Source organism: Hesperophylax consimilis, chromosome 10 (genome assembly GCF_061612785.1).
Source record: "Hesperophylax consimilis isolate HC1 chromosome 10, BYU_Hcon_1.0, whole genome shotgun sequence".
NCBI lineage: Eukaryota > Metazoa > Arthropoda > Insecta > Trichoptera > Limnephilidae > Hesperophylax > Hesperophylax consimilis.
In genome coordinates this window covers 27656183-27672746 of record NC_142845.1, presented here as the reverse complement: position 1 = coordinate 27672746, position 16564 = coordinate 27656183, and the positions used below count along the sequence as shown (strand labels likewise).

Below are 16564 nucleotides of genomic sequence, written 5' to 3'. Positions count from 1 at the left end.
TGGATTAATTACATTACAGTAAAAATTATTCACAATTACGTTTTATATATTTGACCATTATTTGACGTTTGTCAAGAATCAAACATTCTAAGGTTGCTTGAAAATGTCAATCCCCCCTTTACCGGCCGCTGGAGTAGTTTCGGAAAAAAATCGGTTTATGGGCGAAATTCCTAAAAAATAAAACTAGTTATTTTTATACTAACTTTGGGCCGGGGAATCCGAATCTGGATTTATTGTCTAAAAACTAGTTGTCTTTAAACTAGTTTTATTGTCAGAAAGCGTTCAAAATGGCCAGTTAAATTGTTTGTGCGTCGAAATTTTAAAGTCGTGTAATTCAGTTAATATTGCTTGCCGCAACCTAATTCTTCCAGATTCGGATTCCCCGGCCCAAAGTTAGTATAAAAATAACTAGTTTTATTTTTTAGGAATTTCGCCCATAAACCGAAGTTTACCCGTAGTTTCCCTATTGGCCGACAGAGCGCGTAAGAGCAATATACAAATACGTACAATTTCATTTACTCAAACAACGGTAATTATTTACATAAAACTACCATTTTAATACGCATTTACAAATAAAACAAACATTTGATTCAACTTAATGACAATAGACAACAACTCTTTGCATTTACGATTTTGAAAAATATTAATATTATTTACGTAAATAATAATTTCGCACCGTTTTGTATGAAGTTCACGCATAATACGCGTGTGTTTGTAGAAAGTATAGGCACTGCCAACCCAATAAAATAACATGAAACACAGTCGGAAGATAGAAACGCTTCGTTGATTGTAAAATTAGCCAACATATCTCTAATCTGACATGTACTTATATGTATAGTAAAACAATCATTTTGCCAGGTATATATATTTATATAATATATATTAAGGTCATTATTTGGAATCGCTGGACACGGATAATACGAAATATTTTTAAATAAAACCTCCTGAATTACCTTAATTAATATAAAAGGAATCTGAATGCATTTGGGAAATTTTTAATTACGTAAAATGAAAATTCGCTTTCGTTGTATGGTATGGCAGCCGGAATAATTTTCATTGATGGCATTTTCTTTTGTTGGTATTCCTGATATGAGTGGCTAGAATTTTTACCATTTACTCTATGCAAATACTAGGTAGGTACTATTTTAGCCGTGCTCGAAAAATAAAATTAAGCTAAATATTTAAAAAAAGGTTATTATAGGTTAGGTTGGGTTATTATAGGTTAGGATAGGTTAGTTTAGGATAAGTTAGGTTGGGTTAGGTTAGGTTAGGTTGGGTTAGTATAGGTTAGGTTAGATTAAGTTGGATTATTATAGGTTAGGATAGGTCAGGTTACGTTAGGTTAGGTTAGTTTGGGATATTATAGGTTAGGATATAGGTTAGGTTGGATTATTATAGGATAGGTTAGGTTAGGATAGGATAGGATAGGATAGGATAGGATAGGATAGGATAGGATAGGATAGGATAGGATAGGATAGGATAGGATAGGATAGGATAGGATAGGATAGGATAGGTTCGGTTCGGTTCGGTTCGGTTCGGTTCGGTTCGGTTAGGTTAGGTTTATTATAGGTTAGGTTGGATTATTATAGGTTAAGTTAGGATATAGGTACGGTTAGGTTAGGTTGGATTATTATAGGATCGGTTAGGTTAGGATAGGATAGGATAGGATAGGATATGATAGGATAGGATAGGATAGGATAGGATAGGATAGGATAGGATAGGATAGGATAGGATAGGATAGGATAGGATAGGATAGGATAGGATAGGATAGGATAGGATAGGTTAGGTTTATTATAGGTTAGGTTAGGTTAGGTTGGATTATTATAGGTTAAGTTAGGATATAGGTACGGTTAGGTTAGGTTGGATTATTATAGGTGAGGTTAGGTTAGGTCTGGTTGGATTCTTATATGTTAGGTTAGGATATAGGTTAGGTTAGGTTGTATTATTATAGGTTAGGTTAGGATATGGGTCAGGTTAGGTTGGATTATTATAGGTTAGGTTAGGTTGGGTTATTATAGATTAGGTTTGGTTATTATATGTTGTTAGGTTGGGTTAGATTATATTAGGTTGGGTTATTATAGGTTAGGTTAGGATATATGTAAGGTTAGGTTACGTTGGATTATTATAGGTTAGGTTACGTTGGATTATTATAGGTTAGGTTAGGTTGGATTATTATAGGTTAGGTTACTATAGGTTAGGTTAGATAAAATAATAATGATAATAATAGCCAAATAAATAATTTATGCTTTTTGAGTAGGCACTATGTGTTTTTAGATTCCTTTTATAGTAATTAAGGTAAATCAGAAGGTTTCAATTAAAAATATTTCGTATTCGCCCTGTCCAGCGATTCCGAATATTTACGTATGTTAATTTACCTTTACCCATTTAGGCAATTATTCGGGAAAGGTAAAGTTTTACCAGAACAACTGTCGTTCTTATTATGCCTAAATTGAACATTTTATTATTCATTAACTCCTTCCCGTTCCGTATTTTTACAATATATAATCACCTCTCTCTGTGAATGACCTAATATCTAACTATTAAATGTAACTGTTGTTAGTATCACCTACACTGGACGAAGCGGGTTTTTAACTGCTAGTTATTATTATTATTATTATTAAGTACCTGTATATTTAGATCTGATGGTGTACGGGAAATATAATTTTTTTTTACCATGCATGTGAACACTTCGATTCTTAATGGTGGTCGCTTAAAAGGGTGATACTGATAGTAGGTATCTAAGGACGGGTTCATTTAATTTCAAAGCAAATATTCAAGTTTTGTAAAATTTCTATTGCAATTCTGTTATATTCCAGTTATGTGAATCAGCTGGCCAATAATGATAACAACAGAACTTAATACAGCCTTTACAGAACTTGAAAATTAACTTGATGAATCGTTCAAATTCTCTAAAACAACCCGTTCTTAGTTGCGCTCTGAAATTAGGTACAACCGCATTTTAATTTTGCTGATTCCTATTTTTTTATTTGTCATCGCCAGGATCTGAATTTATGACTTATAGGTCTAGCTGTAAGGACCACGGAGTAAATAAAATATGTATACATATTTTTTTAATTAATTACGTCTGGGGCTGGTTAGTTTTTTGCTACGCCTCTGCCAAAAACAGACTTGCCTTAATTCGTGTCAGGATAGTCTCATTAGCACCAATGAAAAACAAACATGATTTTCTTGTTAACTTTATCTAGCAGACTTATTAAGGGTGGGGTTTTTTCCACCCCGCGTCTCACTTCTGAGGGGTGGCATAGGGGGGGGACAAAGATATCCCACCCCCACAATCCTCCCGGTAATACAGCCGTATTCAGACAGGATAAAAAAGCAACGGGGAGTCTTTTTCTAACCAATGACAACCACTGAATTAAAAAATATCGCCGTAGTAAATAATACATTCGTTTTTAGTGGCTCTCTTTGTGAGAAAGAAAAAAATCTTATGTTGGGTTGTTTCAAACCCGTTACATTAATTGATGACCTTCAAATCGACTATCAGCGTCTTTTAGAAATTTAAACGGTTTCATTAAACGTCGGTTCTCGGCTTTTCTCAGCTTTTGAATAAATCGTATTTATCTGACAAACGCATACAAATATTACCGTTATGGTTGACAACTGTACACAAGCTGAAACGGACAGAGATCAACGAGACTGGTCAAATTTCAAAATGGCGCAATCAACACAGCCTAAAGTGATATCGCTTTTCCTTTATTGTTTTTTTTCTGAGAAATTCTGTTTTTTATCTTGGCGTTGTTTCGTATGATTTTCCCCTATTGTTGTATTGACTTCGGTATTATTTCTCATTTCTGTACCTCTTTCGAGGCTTTATGGGTGCTGCCTAACCCTCCTAGGCGGTTAATACGCCACTGGTTGCCTTTCACTAGTAAAGGCGCGGCAACCCAATAAATGCTATTTGCTTCTTTATTTGCCTGTATGGGGACGTAATTCCTCACAAACAAATTCTGTTGTAATATACGTTTTCCATAATCTTTACGTTATGCTTTACAGTAGGTTGGAAAAATTTGATCTATGACTTGGTGCGTTTTTCAAGTTCGGTTATGAATAATTGGGTTCCATGATAACTCCTCAAAATGACAATTCAACACACCAAAAGGTCGTATAAAGTCATTAAAAGTGATGAAACAAAAACTGGGTTAAATAATTACATATGTACGATATTTAAACTAGTTTTTGTTTCATCACTTTTCATAACTTTATAACATTTTTTAAAGGTGTGTAGAATTGTCATTTTGATGAATTATCCGGTCATCGAATAATTGTGGATTCAATATTTTTTGAAGAGCCATTTTATTATCTTATGCGCAAATTTGTCATATAAAAACCATTTATAAATGAAATTTCTTGTTTTCTCGTTAGTTTTTCTTAGGCTAGGCGCTGCTTTTCATCCTCTGTGGTTATGAACTGCACGCCAATGGTCTTTATTTCCTCAAGGCGATATTACGCAAAAAATATTTCGTAATTTATTTGAAATATTTTTTATACTATTTATTTACACCTTTTTCACACATCAAAGGGTCGACCGCCACAATAGGGCAATACGTGCATGTGGCTAGTGCCAAGTTCTGTGCGTAAATTTTTACAATACAGAATGAGAATACAGAATTAAATAACAGATTTTTTTCTCACTATCTAGGGCGAATAAAACATGGCGGTTTTCATGTAACGTCTTCCAATTTATTTTTATTTTTATTATTTTATTTTTAATTTCTTTTATTTATAGATTTACTAAACCGTTATATGCTGGTAAATATGACGGTTTTTAGCTACTAGTTCAAGCGGTAGTCATGTTTATATTTTAAAATGTTTTTTTTGTGTTTTCTCGACTGAATTTTCTTTTTCATTCCCGATTTTTTTTAAATGCATGTTTTTTCAATGATATTTTATGTAATTTTTTGTAATTGGTATATTTTTGGTATACAGTGTATGATTTGTCATTTTATGTTAAACAGCCCTCTGAGACCTAATGTTATTTTAAATGAGAGTAGCAATAACTTCTAAACTATTAAGAAAAAGAAAACACCAAAAATTTTCAAATAGCTGTAATTGTTATCAACGATAAAAATATGTTATACCACTGTCAGTTTTAATTCAGGTCTGAAAGGGTTAAAACAGATTTTCGCTATGCTCATTCAATAATGTACCTGTAACAAATAATTGCATGCTGAATAAAGAACCATAAAAAAATTGAGTTAATTATTTAAAATTTGGAACATTGAAGTTATTTTTTTCACTTCCAGATGTTTCGAATCCTTCTCTTCCTCCTGCTGACCGGTCCTTGCCACGGCCGTATAGCTGAGGATCTCCTGGTCAAGGAGGAGCCCCCATTGCCCGCGCCGGTGCCCCCGCCGCCTCCGCCCCCAGCCCCTCCGGCGCCCCCCGCCTCACCGCCCCCCGCGCACCACTGCTGGAGCGCCCCCCGCGAGCTGTGCCCCGATGGCCCCCTTGGCTGCACGAGGATCGACCAGTCGTCGGTTCTGTGCTGCGACGTGAACAGCTTCAGGCTGAAGGAAGGACTGGCTGCTGAGAGTAAGTACTATCATAACAAATTACATTCTGCGATCGTTTAAATGATGTTAAATGGCAACACCAAGATAGTTGAATGGTAAAATAATGTAACTTTAAAAAAACATTATTGTTCCATAAGTGGTAGGTCATAGAATAAAGAATAACACTAGAAGTGCTTTCCATACAAATTTGAATGGAAACAAATTTCATTTAGCCCAGCACTCTGTCTCACTTACACTCGCCTGACATTGTAGGTCTCCATCCCATTTGAATTTCGTGAACACAGTTTTGTGTTATTCTTTATTCTATCGGTAAGATCTCGGATCTCTTTGGATCAGGAAAAATATTTTTCTATCATACCTTGCCACTGGGTAAGTGGCCAACTCCATCTCGTTCCAGTAGCGCGGTATCGGACTTGTGGCGACGCTTGATGACGCTTATTTCATCACTCATTTCATCTTAGATCAGCAACATCATCAGCTGTAGGCAGACTGATAGAACCTAAGCGCAAGCCAAACACTAAGTTTGGTGATTGCGCTTTCGGAGTATCTGGACCGAAGGCTTGGAATAAACTCCCTCCGGAACTAAGATCCATAACAAGTCCAACAGAATTCAGGTCTAAACTAAAAAGTTGCCTTTTTAAGCTGTCGTACCCTTAAATTAAATATACCATTCCTAAGAGAAAGTCCAGTTATATTCAATTTTCCAATTATGTCCTAAATCCTGTATCTAAATTTCGCTAATAAACAATTAGATAATGTTAATTAAGTGTTAATCTCAAGTGACCTACCAGGTAAGTATTGTACTGTATATTATCTCCATAAATAGTTAAGTTATAACATAGATCACTGTAGAAATGTATTATAAGTTTGTACAGCGCCCTTGAGGTGATTTTGCACAAAAACGGCGCTTTACAAGTCATCCAATTATTATTATTATTATTTCCGAGCCGCTAATATTATGTATTTCATTTGATAGTTTGCACAACATTTATGTAAGAAATTATACCCTTTTCAGAAGCATTTGCTTTACAAACGCTGCAATTGAAATGTTCAATATTTTCCTAGTCCATTAGTGCTTGCTTAACACACTTAGCAAGTTGCACGTATTCTGCATCTATTCTGGTATTTACCTGTTAACCGTGCTTTAATATTTACTGTCTCTAGTTACACATCGGTCTTATCTAGTTTGCATTGTAAGTACAGAAACGGAAAGTCTGTAAGGACAAATAAATAACGCATCAGCCACAAAATTTGCTTCACATTTCGATGTGCATACATATATTGTTTTCTGAACAAATGATAATATTAAATAACTAAATGGTTTTTTACCCAGGCGTCGTGGGTTTAGTTTCTCTGCTAACTAGTCCTCAATCATTGCACAAGCAACGTTTTCCAGTTATAATATGGTAGCAGGAGTTTTTCAAATACATATCAGGTTATTCATAACCGGTAAATGTTTTTCTTTCGACGAACTAGCACGGAAAGGGGCGAAAGCACCACTTGTAGGATCTGAGCCGGCCGTAGGAGTAGCAGCTTGCCACACAAAATTACATATTGATAGATGGGTCAAATCCCAGCACGGCAAAGAATGGAAGAGGGCACCTGGAAGGAGACAATCCAAAGTACTCATAAAAGGACCAGACCCTAGACGAACCAAAAAACTACTCGATATGGACAGAAACTCGCTGAGGGAACTGGTAGGACTACTAACGGGACACTGCCAACGAAGGAGACACATGCAGATATTGGGAGTAGAAAACACCAATTGATGCAGGAAATGTGAAGAGGATGGAGAGACTCCGATTCACCTATGGTGCCAATGTCCTGCCTTGGTGGGAACTAGGCTCAGATATCTGGGGAGATATACAGTAGAACCAGAAGACATAGGCACATATCCAATGACAACTCTGGTGAACCTTATTGAAGGGACTGGGTTGTTGTTAAAGGATTGAGGTAAAATCGGAGATAGCACAATGGGCCTATGGCCTAAGTGCCAACGGGAACTACGTGTAAACCATCTCCGCTTTTAAAAAAAAAAAAAAAAATTTACATTAGCTCTACACAGTAGACTCACAATTTCCCTGATGACGTATGTCATCTTTGGGGATGCTGTGTGGAGGGTCTTTTTAATAAAAGAAAAAAATTGAGGGATGGGTAGGAACCTAGGGGGATCAGTGCAGGAGTGATGGGTCGAGAGCCCCGCTGTAGAGGTCAAAAGGTCTCTCTTAACCAGTCTCTCCCAATCTGGTCCATCACGTAGTAGAGGGGCAGGTGCTTCTGCTGCCAAGATCTACACAAACCTTACCCCATGAACCCGGGCACCCCTGCTACGTCACCAAAAGCAGTAAACCACTTGAATGATCTATCGCTGAGATGTTGGTTATCCAATAAATAATTCCCGGGGTGGCCAACTTACTCGCCGTTACGCCATTACCCAGAACTCTGCTTTGCTACACACTTCTTTATTTGTTCATGTTAATATAACCGTCTCACTCATTCTTTTCTGTTATTTCAAATCTTTACATGACCCAATGTTGTTTTTTGTTTTAGTGAACCAGACAATATTAAACTTGCACATCCTGAATGCAACGCTGGATGAGCTGAACGTGTCGCAGCCAATATGGCGTAGACTTATTTCGATGTCCGTCACAGATGGAAATATTAAAGAAATTGTCGGTAAGTAATGTGCATTTATTTGTAATATTTTCGATAAATCAACCAATAGGAAGAAGGTCCAGAAATATACCTGGGATGCTACGTTGTGAAAACAGGAGACATCGCCAGACAACCTAAAATGATTCCGGTTAATTTCATTAAAGAGACTGCGCTACTGTCAAGGTGAAACATTGGAATACATTGTGCATATGGCCAGAGTGTTATGCAGACCCACTCCTTATCAATAATAAACCCTTTTCATCTTACTTATAGAGTCTTGCGCGTCTATTTTTTATTCGGCTTTTAGTTAACTATGATGTAACCATACTTACGATGTGGTTATAAATCAAGTTTTTGACTATTCCTATCATACACTTTACGAAATATTTACACTGCTTTTATAAGTAAGGGGGATTGACTTCTGAATGTGCAGCATGGCAGCCATTTTACCTGTCCAAATATTTTATATATAGCTAGATTGATGAACTGAACCAATCGGAAGATGCCTGGGTAAGTGCCGTCTATAATAAAAAGTGGAATGAAGTAATAAAACTTCCAAATAAAGAAGAGAAATATTTTTAAAAAATCTTCCGAGACTCCGAAATTTTGACAACCGGTACATTCCTTTTGTGCATTCGATGTGTTCATGAGACAAAGATGAGATGAAGACTCAATTTGAATTTGCAAACCTCCCGGCCAGCTGCCTCACGTCCAGGAAAGCCTTTTGGATGGAAGGTGAATATAATAATTTGCTTCCATTACAACACAGTCCCTGAAGAGTCCTGGCGAACTCAGTGGTAGCTTTTGGACGTGAACAACAGGCACCTTATTGTGGATCCAACTATTACACTTCTAGGGTTTTCGCTCTTTCAAAAGACGTTAATTAAACCTCATTAAAGCCCATCCGGTGCAGTCACATGCCGTTGTGCGTATATGATGCATAGATGAGGCCTAACCGATTCTAAACTGTGTGAATGTGGACATATTCAAACAAAAGAACGCATCGTAGAAGAATGTATCTTCATCAGTTTCCAAGTGACACACATTGCCGTCGACTGGCTGATTAACCTCTGCATCTGAATAATCTCCACCATACTAAGAAGAAAAAATTTTGTAACGAGACACAATTCAAGATGTGATAATAATTTGTTTTATTTGCAGGCGAATTCTTGAAATATTCCCCGGCCAGTTGCCTGAACATATCGAACAACGGAATACAGAGTATCACAGCCCCCCGTGCGCTGGTCAATCTGTACAATTTGACCACTTTGGACATGTCCAAGAACAACCTCAAGGTGATGCCCAACTTCAACGGACGGCAAAGCCATTTCGCTCTCGACATAAAAGGTGCTACAATTATTATTTTACTTCTATATCTATTTTTATGTAGTCTCTTTTTTCGGTAACTTCTGTTAACAGACGGAAGTAAGATCATTTGAACGTCATAAAGATAATTGATTTCTTTACAAATAATGTACAAACAAATCATGATCAGCAGAAAAGCATGCTTAGAACAAGCTGAAACAAACCAGAATCAGCGTTTAATGGATACCTTTCAAATGGCCATTAGTGCCATTTTATGTAATGTTACATTTGAAAATCTGTGAAACATCCTCAATCTAGTTTTATCTTAAAAATGAGTTTTTATATTTTTATTTTCAGGTAATAACGAGATGCTCTGCAAAAGTGTCCTGGACTCATTAGAGAGATACAGTAAGGGACACCTGAATTTCATAAACGTGAACACAACATTCTGTACTTCATCTAAGACCTTTCACTGGTTCAACACAACCGAACTGGTTCCCATCCGGCAGGTGGAAGTTATTCACGAGGTAAACTTCTTTAACTATAAAGGTCCATTCACACATACCAGTCACGTGTCAGTAGGTACTGTGCGTCACTAATAATAATAATAATTGGATAGGTTGAAAGTTAAATTAAAGTTAGTTATACTATATTTTGTATTGTATATGGATACGCGCATCTTTTTGACCTCTTCTCCTCTATTTTTTTTAGAGGAGGTTCAGCCTCCCCTGCTTCCTTGCAAAGACCGCCACTGGTATTGATGTGTACACACCCAGACAATTTCATCAGGAAATTATTGTAAAAATTTAATAAATGGAACTATTTTTTTTTTAATAATGATGGCAACACCGAGAACAGATTATAGTAGATTCCAATGTGAGGTTATGTTTCATTTTAGAATCGGACAATGGGCAGGAAAATAGCATAACTCAATTTTCATGTAAAAAATTAAAAAGAAAACATTGCCAAAAATGTGCGTTTTTTCCAAGCAGTTTTGTATTTTGATTTAAAACTAATCAATGGCTTCTTTGAAAAGTAAGTGTTACAAAATAACAATTTCGAACATAAAATTTCCCTAGAATGTGATGTAAAATCATCCCCTTTCAAGATGTACCAAAAATTTCTGAACGCCATTTGATATTGATGTGAAAAAAGAGAAAAAAAAAAAAATTATATCACGAGTCATAATAGTGCTCCTGTCTGTACAATGTAGAGACAGGGGAACTATATCGACACCCTGTTGGGCAGCATTGTGAGGCCGGTTAAGGTAGGGGATGTAGGGTGGGATTCATGAATTCAAATCCTGAGGAGACCCTTATTATATGAAAAAGAAAAAAACAGATGTCGGTCATACGCTTACACAAAAATGATTCGAAAAAAGGCCTTTTATAAGAAGCCAACATAAACTCTGAATGGGTGTTCCGCTCGTGTCCATTGTGTTTTGCGTGCACCAGGGCACAGGTGATCAACGCTGCTTCAAATAAAACTCCTTCGAGCAGGCTCCATTAAAATACCTGTAGAACAAACTGGGCATGCCTACACTGCCTGGGCCGGCCCTGAGCCAAACAGCGCTTGGTGCTAGTAAAAAGTAAAGGGCGCTGTGCTAGGCATTAGGTATTATCAGCACCTTGTCACCTAAGTTGGCGCCTGGAGCATACTGACAATTCAACACACCTTTTTTTTTTAGTAGAGATGAGACGGTTAACGTAGAGTTCCCGTGAGCACTTAGGCCATAGGCCTATTGCGCTATTTCCCATTTTGCCTCATTCCTTTAACAGTAACCCGGTCTCTCGGTCGGTCTTTTATAAAGTTCACCAGGGTTGTCATTGGATATGTGGCTATGTCTCCTTGTTCTACCAAGTATCTACCCAGGTATCTGAGCCTTGTTCCCAATATAGCAGAAAATTAGCACCATAGAGAGGTTAGGTTTTTTTTTCATTACTTCATGAATTTACATCACTTTTCAAAAGGGTTGTTTTGTCATGGAACGCCTTAAAACAATGAGAATTAATTTCAGCTACAATACGACTGCCCCGACGTATCATCTGGTGGAGTAAAGTGTCAGTGTAACATGGTGCGGGTTGACATAGTGCCCGGCAAGCCTCCCACCTTCTCCGTGGGGGTGGACTGCTCTAACCGTCAGCTCAAGGAACTACCCCACAGGCTGCCTCCCAACACTATTCAGCTCAATGTTTCATATAATAATGTAAGTCAAGATAATTTCCTTTGTATGTCTAAGGCTAGATGCACACGGATGACTTTTGTCACGGCAGCAGTTTCGTCACTGTTTCAAAATCAAACTGATACCGTTTCAAAAAATCACCAGTGTGCGGATGGCTTTAATCTGAGAAAATACCTTAGTCAGTTTTCTTTCACACATTTTAATGGATTTTATGTGAAATATTTTCTTTATTGTATGTTAATTAATTATAGAAATCACACCACCACCAAATACTATATAAATTTAGTTATTTGCCGCCATTGTCTGGCAGGAATGTTAACATGTTATCTTTGGGGATGATGTATTGAGGGCCTTTTTGAGGAGAGGAAGGAGTAAACATGAGTCTTGACGAGACCCAGGTTGTAGGAGGGAGGAAACAGAGGCTAGCCAATCGTTCCAGCTGTTGAACTCAAGAACGCGTCATAGAAAGGAGGAAAATGTCAACCGTGTACATACGTTATGCACGCGTTTGGCGTGTTTCCTGACTGTGCACCGGTGCCGAAAAAAATCAATGACACTATTGCTCCGAGCATCTTCCATTGTGATATCGGTAGATCAAGGACAGCATACCTACGTGGCGGCTGTGCTTTAAAGATTGCAATCTGTGAAAGGGAAACTATGAATGGATCGCCCGTTTCTGCACAGAGTCGAGGGTTTTTTCAAGTATTTTGGGGCTCCAGACGAGAGGTGGTTTTCCAAATTCAACAGTGGGGCGCACTTACGATTGGGTCGCAGTTGTTTACTATATACAGTATCTGCCGGCCCTGTACAATATGCCCAGCTTCTGAGAGGCTATGTTGACTACCTACATTGTATGTCTATTTTAAATGGCCTACTTTTGTAGGCCATTTTTAAAAGTGGAACAATACAAGTCAAGTTACATTCCGTGAATTTTCAAAATTAGCAACTACTAGTTGATAATATTGCTGAAGTTTAGAAAAGTTTCTCGTGCAAATTGCCGTCTTGTGTTAACGAATATGTGCTCCGAACATAGGTACTATATATATATATATATATACATATATACATATACATATTTTTAAACATTCCGACATTACTAATAACCTGACGATGTTTGTATTCCTCCTTATAATACCATTGTAAATGGAACATGTTGTTTAATGTGAATACCGTGCAAGAGTTCCAACTGCTCCTCCCCTATTTCGCAGCCAGACGGACTATGGCATTCCCAATTGGGGTATCTTGTAACGATAAAGGGAGGGGGAAGGGAAGGCGATGGGGAAGAGGAAGATTGGGAAGCAGAGAATTGAATCTGCAACGCCTGCATGGGAACCATTAGGTTGGATCACTTGGTAACCACAATGACCAATGTCTTGGTTAACCTATAACAAGTGAAGCTTTTTCCTCAAAACTTCAACACTTCCAAACGATGTCTCCAATGAGGAAATCTGTAACTATTTTACACAATGTGCTGGGCGTGATATGTCTTGTTCCTTGTACTCTCATAAGATAGGAATTATAATACAGGGTGTCCGGGGATAAAGTGCGTTAACTTCAGGAGGTGATTCCACATGATGGTAGAAGTAAAAAAGAATTTGTTTTTTTTGAAATTCCAATGTTTATTTTCCCATAAAAACAATTCAACTTTTATTCCTAAAAACTAATTTAAAATGAAAATTTCAAAAAAAGTTATTATTATTTATTACTTGTCCTGTCATGTAGAATCACCACAGAAGTAAGTGTACTTTACCCCCGAACACCCTGTATATGTATAATAATAATAATCTGCATTTTTTTTTATGAGAATAAACTTTTTTTTTTTTTTACATGTTTTCAGATAACATCCCTCGCCCCACTGTCTGATCATCCTTCATACGAACAAATGAGGGAATTACACGCCGATTACAATAACATTCAGTCCATAGTGGAGCTGGAGGGAACTAAATTTATAGACAACTTTATGATTCTTTCCCTCAGAGCAAACAAGCTGAAATCCGTAAGTTATTTTTCATCTACACCTATAAACTTAAAATTACACAATACTTATTATTCATCGTCACCGTGTCGCTACGGAATTTAGCCTCCTTAACAAATGTTAACTACGGTTTCTCGTCATTCGTTTCCAGTACTTCCTATCCTGCTCCAGTCTTCTTCGACAAAGCTAGTTCATCTCAGGTCTGCCTTAACACACTTCGGCCAGGAAAGGTAGTTCTACCCGTTCGGTGGATTGATGCTTAACGGCGGGAAGGGTAGTTCTACCTTTTGCGCCAGCCTCAATTCAATGGCAGAAAAGACGGAATTATTCAATGTTTTTACATGAATATTATATACCAATCTCTTTGTAAAGGTCCCAAATATATGTACATAATTATCGAATCGTAATGCAAGTCTTTTTAAAAATTTATTTTCTTGCCTTTCGTTTACATCGGTATTTCAACAAAGGGATAGTATATTATTTGTTAGTGGTTTTTATGACCGTGAAACCCGATTCGAATCTCTTTCTCCGTTCCGCACCCACTCAACTCCTATGTGGAAGCGAGCTCGCGATGTCGGGCGTATTTAAAGAAAGCAGGTATGAGCAAATACCGATAGGCGGACCGTAATAAACATATATCAAAGTTAATTCAGTTGCATTTAAAATAATATTCGATTTTCTTTTAGTACTTTTATAGCTTGGGTATGCTGAATTTTTAATTATTTTCTAAGATATAGCGATTTAAAACAAATTAAAGAAATTCGCACGGGACCTTTATTTTCGCCCGGACTCGAAAAATACCTGGCCGAAATGTGTTAATATCGCTTCCACATTTGATCATGATTTTTGGTGTCCTGTCATCTGGCATTCTTTCCACATATTCAGCCCATCACAGTCTTTAGGACAGAATCATACAATGGTTTCATACTGGATTAGGTTTGGTTATAACTTGGTTATAACGATCACGGCTATAGCGATTTAACGGCTATAATGAGCAATTACACAACGATATTTTAGTTCAGCCTTATCTTCATATAATTGTTGGCTGTTATAACGAGGTCGATTCATCGATATACTGAGCAAATAATATTGCCAACATAATTTCGGAATACATGAATGGGTCATTGTGTCTGAAAACAAACATATTTTTAAGGCACTACCTGTGTAAATTAGTCGGCCATGTGAAACATTGCTATCCCTCAGGCACAGAGTAAAATTGTCATAAAATCTGCGAGTCATGCGAAATTTGTTTCCCTTTTACGTCTTCTTTTGTATTACAACTCATCGTATGTTTATGAAGGTACCTAGTTACGAGTAACTACAAACCTGCAGGGGGTAAATTTATGATAAACTTTTTCAACAGAGGGGCCGCAAAAAGGCCGCGACCTACAAGCGGATTTTTTTTTGTTTCCATTGATGCGTTGATGAGGTTGACAGCGATATTCAAAAGTGATTTTTTTAAATTTCATGTTATGCAAACTGGTTATTCAAATTTGGTTCCATTTAGGAAATGCATCGTAAATTAAACAAAATGTAAATTAAAAAAATTTCTCAGCCAGGGTTTTCAAGAATTCCCCCTAACATTTAGATTTTTCTTTATAGCCAAGTGGGCCGTATGAAATTGACATGCGGGCCGCAAGAATGGGGCCGCGGGTTGGTTTGTGACAAGTAAAATTTTACAGCTGTAAACCAAAACAATCAGCAAGCTAGTTATTTATGACAAGTGCGATTTTACAAGCGGTAGGTACAGTACGCAGAAGGTAGTGATAATAAGATAGACAATTTAGTGATATTTTTCTTGGAAGCTTTGAACCAGGTGGTGATAGTTATAATGCGTTGATTGTTTTGAAGAGGAAATTGAGAAGCATAAAAGCGAAATCTTTAAAACAATATAATTGATGGTAAATTTGAGTAATGAAAGTGTATATTTTTTTAATAAGTAATCCCTACTCATATTTTGAAAATATACTGTACTTTTGCAAATATATTGATAGTAGAGGCAGGTAGGTAGGTACATATGACTTTTGTAAAGCCTAGTTTGGATATAACGTTTAACGGCTATGTACCGTGTTCTATTACACGGAAATGGACTGTAAATCAAATCCACAAGGAAACGACAGTATAAAAAGCACATTCAATTGGGTTTGAAAATCACGGGAAATGGGGAATGATGGAAACAACCTACCTTTAATTCCCATGAATCCCGGCAGTAGGTCTCTCGACGAACTTGCACTGTTCACAGGGTGAAAATTCCTCCAAAACGAGATAATCTTTGATATGATTTTGATATTTGCAAACAGAGCACAAAGCATGTGAATATACGACTCCAATTCACGAGAACACAACGATTACACTTGCTTGCCACAAGACACGAATACGGATGTTCACTTGCGACAATTTACAATGCAACAAATCATCTTCTTCTTTCCAATGTGAGTAAGGCGGTTTTTATGGAAGGAAATGGATAGTAGGTATGATAGTATATGATGTGAAAAATGGTAGGTATTATCCAAAACTGTTTCAATATGTACTAAACAGGCTATAAGTAGCAAATTTAGTTGGTCCCCTCCTGCTCGTTTATAACCAAGTTTGACTGTACATTATATTATTATCTATGTAAAATAATATATTAAAAAGAGTATCTGTGGCGGGCGTGGCTCTGTTTTTCATACAAATCTACAGTTTTATTCTCAGATTATGAAATTTTGACCTTTAAATCAAGAGGAAGTCTACATGAGATTTCGAAAAATCACCCCTTCTCATTTTTCCACCTCCTGAAGCAGAATTTTGAACACTTTTTATTATTATTTAATGAGCAGGCAGCATTCTGCTGATGCGTTTATATCTAATTTATTAAAAAGCCCCTTCACCCACGGGTCGGTAAGCAATTGACATAAACGAAATGCTGTAAGA

The 16564-nt window shown here is 37.0% G+C and overlaps 1 protein-coding gene across 1 annotated transcript in view; it reads left to right on the top strand.

Annotated features, from left to right (window-relative positions):
• The window catches only part of hfw (leucine-rich repeat domain-containing protein hfw), a 31369-nt gene that overhangs the window by 9997 nt on the left and 4808 nt on the right, over nt 1–16564 (top strand). Inside the window, exons 2-7 of the mRNA XM_089636799.1 lie at nt 5265–5553; nt 8085–8210; nt 9351–9536; nt 9852–10021; nt 11512–11700; nt 13514–13672. Of these exons, the coding sequence (XP_089492925.1) occupies nt 5265–5553; nt 8085–8210; nt 9351–9536; nt 9852–10021; nt 11512–11700; nt 13514–13672 (1119 nt within the window). The remainder of the gene's footprint in view (nt 1–5264; nt 5554–8084; nt 8211–9350; nt 9537–9851; nt 10022–11511; nt 11701–13513; nt 13673–16564) is intronic.